Source organism: Leptinotarsa decemlineata, unplaced genomic scaffold, assembly GCF_025532065.1.
Source record: "Leptinotarsa decemlineata unplaced genomic scaffold, Ldec_3_MD MMD2_P_RNA_scaffold_2, whole genome shotgun sequence".
Taxonomy (NCBI): Eukaryota; Metazoa; Arthropoda; class Insecta; order Coleoptera; family Chrysomelidae; genus Leptinotarsa; species Leptinotarsa decemlineata.
In genome coordinates, this window is record NW_027412529.1 from 9876 (window position 1) to 19796 (window position 9921).

The following is a 9921-nucleotide window of genomic DNA, read 5'->3' on the forward strand; positions in this document are numbered from 1 at the left end:
AATATCCATCTCTTTCAGGAATAAACGATGATACGAGCCAGTGAATAGCATATCATTTGGGACCCGTCAGCACCCGTCACAGTTGAAACTCAGCACCCACCACAGTTGAAACTTAGCTCCCTTCACAGTTGATACTCAGCTCTCTCATCAGTTGAAACTCAACTCCTGTGGCAGTTGGAACTTGGCTCCCATCACAGTTGGAACTGGCTTCACGTCACAGTTGAAACATTGCCCTCATCACAGTTGGAATTCAGCTCGCGTCACAGCTGTAACCTGGCTCCCGCCACCGATTTACCATATTTGGAAAAAACACTCACGAAATCCATTTTGTGTACATCATTCACAATGATTTCTGCTTTCCTTTTCATTTTTGGTCCAAATTCTGAGTTCGGTCAGAATTTCTTCATAAAAACTGAGATTTTATTATCATTCAAGTGAAGATTGATGAGTAAAAAGACGATAACGATCATTATCATTATTTTGATGGAATAGCATTACTGCAAATTTTCTCTTTACTTGGAAACAAATTTTACAAACAAATTTTAAAAAATGTCGTTCAAAGTAAGAGAGGCCCATTGGCAAATTATGTTAGAGGCCATGGAGAAGCACTATTTCCTGGCTACAGGGAAATTTGTTGGTCATCGAGGAAAGGATCTGTATAAAACATTGGGATGAATTGGCGCATAATCTGAATGCTCATTATGTAGCAAAACCTACTGAAAAATGGCAGAAGGTAAACCAAAGTCCCAAATACTTGGATTTTTTATAACTTATTAGAGCTTTCGTTTTAATCTTGGTCAGATCTTGAATATTCATTAAAAAAAGGTGCTGCAATGAGAGCTTCATTATCTCGCACTGGGGGTGGACTTGATGATGAAACCACCAAGTGAACTAGAACTGAAAAAATTGGATTTATTAGAGAAAACTTCGTGGGATTAAATAATCCAGAATGTGGTGGTGTACCTGTATCCCTTGAACCAGAGTCCTGCGAAAATAGTCTTGATGAACCTTCAACATCGAAGACACCTTCAACATCAAATACCATGCCCCAGAGATGATGTGGAACCACCACATAAGAGACACAAAATGGACTTCCACAATGAATGTTATTCTGAATGCAGCTCCCCAGATAACACTGGATATCTTATGGATATCCAATTTATGTCCAAATCAAGTCGGAATATCCTTGGACCTATTTTGGATATCCATAAGATATCCAAAAACTGGATATTCTCCCGGGAACCTATTTTGGACATCCATAAGATATTCAAAACAGATAACCATAAGATATCCAAAATTGAATATCCATAAGATATCCAAAAACTGTATATTCTCCCGAGGACATATTTTGGACATCCATAAGATATTCAAAACAGATAACCATAAGATATCCAAAACAGATAACCATAAGATATCTAAAATTGAATATCCATAAGATATTGAAAAACTGGATATCCTCCCAGACATGACTGGATATTATCTAAAGGATTTATTATTTTTCTGATATGTACTTTTCACCAATATTTACCAATTCTCTGCTCAAAAACCACTGATCTACCATGCAGTTCTTGTCAAACAGCTGTAGCAACACTGTAAGTGCAACTGAGCATGTCGTTTGACGTTTCATGTTGAATTGCCTGGTCAAACGTCAAAGACTGGGAAGAGAGATACGTGTGGTACGTAGTTTGTGAAGTACCTAGTGCTTTTATTAGTTGTTATGATCCCATTTAGATGTTTATTTGAATCGGTGTTCGATTTGTAAATCTTATTGAAAGCAGTCCAAGCAGGTAAATATTCCATTAAATATTTTATAACCTGACATAGATATATAATCAAATTTTTATACGAAAACGCATTTTGAATAGTGTTGAAAGATGGAAAAACAAAATGTTAAAAGAAAAAAATGCTCCATAAAATATACAAGAGAACAAGAAAGGAGTTAAAATCATTACAAGGCAGTGCAGGATCATCCACCTTTTTGGAGACTACCGACACCAATGATTCATCATTTTCCAATATAAAACCTCGTGAATATTCCAGTTCAGTTTCCTCCACTTCGAGTAGTGATGATATCACTGATGCCCAACCTAGTGATGATCTTGTCTGTCAGAATTGATGAGGCAAATACCCAAGGCATTATAATTACCCCTTCTATAGAAGAGTTTTATAAATTTGGAACTACACTCAACATTCTAAACAAGAGCCATTGGGCATTGTTGCATAGTATACTACAAGTAGCGGTCACTAACCTTCTTCATATTTTAAAGCCATCTCATCCTGAACTTCCTCTGGATGCTTGAACTTTTATTGAATACTCCTACAATCATACCATTGAAAAAAGTAGTAGAACCAGGGCAATATTGCCATCTTGGTTTCAAAAAATGTATTGAAAAATTAATTATATATTCACAATTAGCTAACCAAAATTGTAATGTAATAGAATTAAGTATAAATATTGATGGTTTACCTCTATCGAAGAGTTCCGGTAGCCAGTTATACCCAATTTTATGCAATATATTTGGGACTAAAACTGTAGCAGTGATAGGTGTTTATCATGGAAATGAAAAACCAGCAGATGCAAATGAATTTCTGTATGAATTTGTTACTGAAGCAATAGATGTCCTCAATAATGGAATTACATATAATGGTCATGAATTTGTTGTAAAAATAAAGGCATTTATATGTGACGTTCCAGCAAAATCTTTCATTAAGTTTACTAAAGGACATAGCGGTTATAGTTCTTGTTCAAAGTGTACTGCTGTAGGAGTTTTTAACCATAATAGAGTATGTTTTCCTAGGGTTCATATTTTTGCCTGCGCACTGACTTCGATTTCAGATCGAAAGTACACGAAGAACATCATACTGGTACTTTAGTTTTAGAGTTATTACCAAGAATAGATATGATACGAAATTTTCCTTTAGATTATATGCACTTAATTTGCCTTGGAGTAGTAAAAAAGTTGATAGTATCTCTGTGGCTTGGTGGTAAACCAAGGAATAAAATTATCGCATCATCAGGTTAAAACATTATCCAAATCACTTGTGAATCATTCTTCCCAGATCCCCTCAGAATTCAGCCGAAAACCCACGCTCTTTAAATGATGCAAAGCGTTGGAAGGCTACAGAATTTAGATTATTTTTATTTTACCTAGATCCAGTTGTTTCACAGCCAATGTTAGATCAAGATAAATATGTACATTTTATAACATTACATGTTGCTCTTTCATTTTTATCAAATTCAAAATTTGCAAATCATTATGAATATGCTGAATCACTTTTAAAATACTTTGTTGAAACATTCATGACTTTGTACGGATCAGAAAATGTATCTCATAATATTCATAACTTACTACACTTGTGCGATGATGTAAAGTACTTAGGGCCAATAGATCAGTTCAGTGCCTTTCCATTTGAGAATCACATGCAGAGGCTGAAAAAATTAGTAAGAAAGGTGAAAAGCCACTTGAACAAATTTCAAGGCGAATATATGAACAGGAAAGAAATTTTAACAATCCTCAGAATTGTTCTCAGACTCAGTATCCTCAACCATCAATTGAACATTCTGAAGGGCCTCTTTTTTCAAACGTCATTAATTCAAAACAATATAAAAAGGTTGAATTTTCTAATTACGTTCTTAGAACCTCTGAAGCTGATAACTGTTGTTATCTGCAAAATAATTCTATAATAATTATAAAAAAATTTCATAGCTCATGAGGGTGAATCAAAATTATTGGAAGAAAGTCATTTATTTGGAAAATTTGTATACTTCTCCTTGTGAATCGTCACAGTTGGGAATATTCATTTCGAGTACTCCTGGCCCTCTACAATTATGGCCCTTAAGCCAAGTTGCATATAAATGCATGAAACTAAAACTGAATAATACTTTTATTACTTTTTCTCTATTACATCTACAGTAGTAAATTAATATGTTACTTGTATGCAGAGCTTTGTTATTATTTTTAGTCATTTCAAACAGGTGCTGATAATAGGAACATTTAAATCTTTAATGGAAAGACAGATAAGAAATCCAAAGCAAAATTCGGCATGCAATATCTTTTCAAATATTCGACTACTTGTTCAAGTTACTTCAGGAATCATAAACATTCATACCAATATTCACGTGGTACTAAAATAATTTTAACATACAAACTGATCAACAAAAGACTGTCAACGATTAACTATCAGGAGAGAAATTTAACAAAAAAATTTATAGTTTTTTTGAAATAAGACTTTCCGGATTATTCCAATAATGGGGACACGTCGTATAAATTATTTTCATACTGAATTTACTAATTCAGCCTAGGAATTAACTTTTTATAAAATGGAGGCTACATGGACGATTGTTAAATTTATTGAAGAAAATTCAGTGGAAGCTGTACCGACAACATGGCTACTTGGAAGCCACAAATGTTACTGGCCTCCATTTCCCAAAGAAAAATTGGTCAGTAGCATAAGAAAAAATGAAGGACCTAATACGTGTTGGCCTCTACACGATATTGTAAGATTTGGAGATGCAACATATGGTATTTTAAATTGTGAACTCGTCATCGCCTAAGAAAACTATATGAATTTAATTGTTTCAGATGATTACCTTCTCGCAAGAACAAAAGCTAAGAAGGCAGAAATTTATAGTGACCTTAATTCAGATACTGATGAAGAGACTTACTTCAGTCCAAAGTTGCCTCAGCCACCAAAAATACATAATAAGGAATTACCTTCAAGTTTAATACCAGAAGCTAATACATCTGCCGCTGCAAATACCACAGGTATGGTAAATCTGAGTTCTTCTTATAGTATTCGATATTTTCGAAATAGGTTAGATTTTGTTCTTTATGAGAGGGGACACAATTTTCTTCACATATTTTCAAAAATATGTTTGTTTTGTAGGATAAATGATTAAAATTAATATTCCACATCTGGAACCGATGACTTGGTTTTAATATATTATTGAAAAATGAAATGAGACTTGGCAATTGAATGACAACATTAACCATAACATGTCAAGAGTCTTTTTATAAAAAAATTGATATTCAGAAAATGTAAGGTTGTTATTTTGATTTGTTGAAGAAACAAATGTTCTTTTTGCAGATGGTATTAATTCATCCTGTTGTTGCTGTGCTGAACATAAATTGGGTACGTATTTTTGTTCAAGTTCAACAAAACATGCATTTAATCAAGTAGTACTAACAAAATTCTGCATAATGAAGGTAATATACTCAAGTGTTGAATTGATAGGTCATTTACAATGTCTACTCGAGATTAGTTAGAGATGAAAACCCTCAACTTTGTTATGAACTATCATGCCAAAGTACAATGTATTTATTAGTATTAAGCCAAACAATAATATACTGTTCTTATACTTACTTTATTAATGATTTAGACTGTGAAGACTAAATTAATATTGTTATGTTGAATTTTCAGGTGACTCCCTGAAACATTTGCTCAAACAGCAGATTTTGACGCGGCATATATTAAATGAGGTTTAAGAGGAAGTAAAACAGCTTAAATTAGAGTTCAATGCTAATAATCTACGTGAGGCAAGCACTGATGTTCAGTCTATTTTCGTGTCATTTAAACATTTCCCTATTGACTCTGAAGACAAACTGAATCAACTTGAAGAATATTTTAATGAACCAGACGCTTTCAAAGCTGCCGTAAGTAAATATTTCAACACGTTGCATCAACGTTAATGTAACTTATCTTTTCAGGTAACAGAAATTTCAAAATTAGGAGGATGCTCATTATATGATTTTGTCAAGCGATCTCTGTCCTCCATGCTCACGAATAATTTCGCCCCACAGTTTAGCTGGCAAGGAGCAAAAAAGAAAAAGGTTTTTAGGCAACTAAAACTGTCTCAAGTTTTATTAGGTGAGGACAAACATATAGATTGTATTTGTTCTAATATAATTATGGAGAAAATATGAGAATATTTTGGTATAATCGAGATCTTTTTTAAATGATTTAAAAGCTATAAAATGAAATTACACTAGTTCATTATAGCTTTCTTGAAAAAACATAATTTTAGTAGAGAGTATGAAGTTTTGAAGAACATTTTATTCTCCAAATCACGTTAAACAACAACGAAACAGAACTTCCATATAAAAGAATTACCAAAAGTATTACTTTTGGGTGATGTGTTAGCATCCACTCTGCTCAATTTACTCAGAAAAACGAAGAGTGTTTAAAATAACTAATCCCTTGTTTATATGGCTTTCCTGGCATTGAATCATAGAAGTCGCTCAATATGTAAACCAATGAAGTTGTTTCAGATAGACTCTTCGTTTTTGTGTATGAACTGACTGTTTATGGATGTGTACACATCATCAAAGGTTTTGTCTATGTTTTTGGTAATTCTTCTTTTATGGAATCGGTATTTTTTGTTTTTCCAAACTGTTTGGTGAAGAAAAGCTGTAAACAATTAATCACTGTAACACATATTAATTTTATTAACTAATGAAGTTGAGGGAATGTTTAATTGAGCATATTTGAATATGCTGTATCCTTTTTTTTATTGGGAAATATTTTTTTGTAGAAGCTGCTGACATTTGTTGCGTATCAGAAAACAAAAAATCTACAGAAGATGCTATCAAAGCATGGCTGAGAAGAGCTAAGGAGAGACATATTTCATCACTGAAGAAAAATGTTAGTGTAGAAGAAACCCAAAACAGTGTTTTTATTCTACCCATAACAAAATAATAATGAGTTTCTAAAGTTATTTCAGTGATACTGTTTACCAAAGTTTTATTAGTTTTTTAAATTATTTTTCGTCATTTTCTTTTCAATGTTCTTTATTAGATAGGATAATTTCTTCATTTCCATGCTACTGTTTCAAAACGAGTTTTTGTTAGTACATATATCATTTTTCTAATGGATTTTGTTTGTGCTGAATAATATGCAGACTAATATTATTTTGTACTGAAGAATATAGACTGATATTTTTGGATAAGTTTTTTTTTGAAAAACCTGAACCTTCATATAAAAGATGGTTTATAATGTTGAAAATCATAAAATGATTTCTTAGGCAGCTACAGCTTAAAAAATTAGTTAGGTGAAAGCCAACCTAAAGTCAACCCAATACTTTAGTTTTCACTACTAGATGGCGCCAATGTAAATAATATTTTAGTCTTTCACAGCTAGATGGCACCACTGTAATTAATACTTTAGGCTTTCACCGCTAGATGGCGCCACTGTAAAAACGAACCTGTAGTCTTTCTTTCATCGCCAGGTGGCGCCACTGAGAGGTTACTTTAGTCTTTCACTACTAGATGGCGCCACTTCATTCGCAAACGAATTGTCAACTTTCATCTCATATCAATAGATGGCGACACAATAGGTAATACTTTAGTCTCTTGCTACTAGATGGCGCCACCGTCATCTTTGAAAATATTGATATTTTTTCTAACGTAGATTCACCTTTTTACCTCTTTTAACCCACCCAGGGCCCCATTATCCACCATCTGTCCCGAATGCTTCTCGGGTTTTTGAAAAATATTACAAGTCCAAAGCCAACCCAAAGAAGGTCAACCCAAGTTGTCCAACCCAAGGCCATTCTATAGACAGAATAAAAAGCAAACCCAAGAGGGTCAACCTAAGAAGGTCACCCCAAGTGGTCCAACCTAAGGCCAACCCAAGAAGGTCAACCTAAGAGAGCCAACCTAAGGCCAACCCAACGGACGGGAAAAAGCCAACCCAATCTGGCCAACCCAACCCAAAATCGGGAAAATTTTGGAAAAAAATATTCCGCAAAACCACTTTTTTCGACTAATTCGTAGAACAAAATTACACATAGATAACACTCTTTCGTGTAAGATCCGGATAGATTTATTTCGAAAAAAGTTAGCTCCAATTATTACGATTCCATATAAATAAACTGTATTTCTTTGAAGCATCTGAAAATAATTTACTTCTCACTCACTCATTCAAATTACAGTATTCGAACAGTATATGTGGAACTCCTTCACATAGAACTTTGAGACCATTAAGGAGTTAACAAAAAAAGCAATTCTATTTATGAAATAAAGGTATGTATCTTTCTGCAGTCTGTTATGAAGAATGAAAAATATTCTACTATGGAATTTATAGAACTCAGAAATGTAAATGATCATTAAAAAAGACAGCTCAATGAATAAAAAAAAAATAAAAATATGCATTTTCAAGAATATCTATATTTTACAAAGGAATAATTGCATATGATGAATTACCACCAAATGAAGTTGAACAATTTTCCAACACTGAAACATTTAAAAAAGCGTCAAAGAACTACTTGTTTTATTAGTTTACAGTATCATATTTATTTTGTTATTAATTAGAGGAATGCTGAAATAGCACCTTTGGATTTATATATGAATATTTCTTGTATAAATAATTCCCTGTATAAACCATTGTAGTTTTTCGGAAAAGAATAAATGCTTATTATTTATTAAATCAAAGAAAAGGGAAAACTCGTCTTCATCTCTCGAAGACGTCAACTTTGTTGGTGAAACGCGTGTCAAGAAGAATATTGCAGTTCACGTGATTGATGAAAGTGCTTGTTTTTGTATTCATTCTATGCCAGAGGTTCTAGTTGTATCTTGTTATCATCCATCTGTTCATATATTGTAAGATCTATATGGGTTTTTTTAGGGACGATGCATTTTTTTTTAAATTATAAACTAAATTAAAACACCTGTATTGTTTTTCCAAATATCATATTTATTTATGTAACCATACCAACAAAATAAATGAATAAATATTTGACTGGTTGCCATTACATATCAATGTTTTTTTCAAATGCTATTGAAAATGAGTTTTCGTAATTGCAATAAGAAAATATTTTGAAAAAGAGTCGAAAGTGGTGCTCTAATAATGGTAGCGCCCATTTATCCAACACATTAAAGTATTCATTATAAGTATTCCCTAATCAGTAAAGTAGGACAAAGGCAAATAATAAAGGGTCGAAAGTAGGTCTGAAAAGATGAGTCCAATGTTTTGATCTAGGTTAATTCATTGTGCATCGCGAGTATAAATAAGATGAATGGATCACTTATTCCATTATACAGCTGCAGTTGTTGAATGCAACGCCAAGATTCAATCCAGAATCAATTCAAGTTGACTTTACGATGAGGTGGTACACGAAAGTATATCTAATGTTGGTGGTTATTATAGTTTTGCAAGGCGCTTATTCGTTACCCATTCAAACCTCTGAAACAGTAAGTACCAAAATGGAAATAGTTTTAATTTTAACTTTGTGCTATTATTCAGCCGTTACACACATTTTACACAACACAAATAGTTAAGGAATGTATTAACAAATTGAGTGCATCTTTCTCGGTCACATCCTATTATATACCGAGATTTCGGAATTGTTTTCCGTCAATATTGCTAAACATATGACAAATATTCCTTTAGTACTTTCACCATACTTCTGAATAATCCAATGACTTGTTGAAATAGAACACTGAAAAAAAAAACTGATAACAGTCTATGAATATGTAGATGAAGGTTTCATACATACATTCGAGCCACATCGAAATCAATTGAATGCTACTGATGTTTGGGACGAATCTTTCCTGGACTGATGACAGGTAATACCTCGAAACCACTCTTTAGGTGAGCTACTCAATTGATTTCACGTGGTCCAACTGCTGAATGAACGAGAAACATCTGCAAGCCTCTGAAGCATCTTACATACATGTCAGTCGGAAATAATTCAATGTCCATCGTTGTATTAGCCGGGGAAGTAGTTTTTTTCATGCAGGCATTTACCAGAACTTGCTATGTAGGTACGCTGAGAGAGATGTATGTTTTGAGATTCCCTTTGAAAATATTCATTTTCTCATCTAGATGTTGCTCTATTCTTCATTTTTAGTCTACAAAAACGTGTCATTCGATATATTTGCAATATAGGACCAAGAATACCTTGTGAAATTTTTTGTGACTTGT

At 33.1% G+C, this 9921-nt stretch overlaps 1 protein-coding gene across 1 annotated transcript; it reads left to right on the forward strand.

Moving 5' to 3' along the window:
* Positions 1–1631: 1631 nt before the first annotated feature.
* On the forward strand, positions 1632–6689 carry LOC111503073 (uncharacterized). The gene is made up of 7 exons (XM_074180452.1): positions 1632–1787; positions 3977–4523; positions 4584–4766; positions 5089–5133; positions 5422–5654; positions 5709–5868; positions 6533–6689. The coding sequence occupies exons 2-5, from the start codon at positions 4322–4324 to the stop codon at positions 5484–5486; spliced, it is 495 nt and encodes a 164-aa protein (XP_074036553.1). The 5' UTR covers positions 1632–1787; positions 3977–4321; the 3' UTR covers positions 5487–5654; positions 5709–5868; positions 6533–6689.
* The last annotated feature ends 3232 nt before the right edge of the window (positions 6690–9921 follow it).

Bases quoted from the DNA above. Each gene is read 5' to 3' on its own strand.
- LOC111503073 (XM_074180452.1), top strand. From the start codon at position 4,322: ATGGAGGCTACATGGACGATTGTTAAATTTATTGAAGAAAATTCAGTG. The intron at 4,524-4,583 runs GTATTTTAAATT...TAATTGTTTCAG, and splicing joins ATTTGGAGATGCAACATATG to ATGATTACCTTCTCGCAAGA. The intron at 4,767-5,088 runs GTATGGTAAATC...TTCTTTTTGCAG, and splicing joins TGCCGCTGCAAATACCACAG to ATGGTATTAATTCATCCTGT.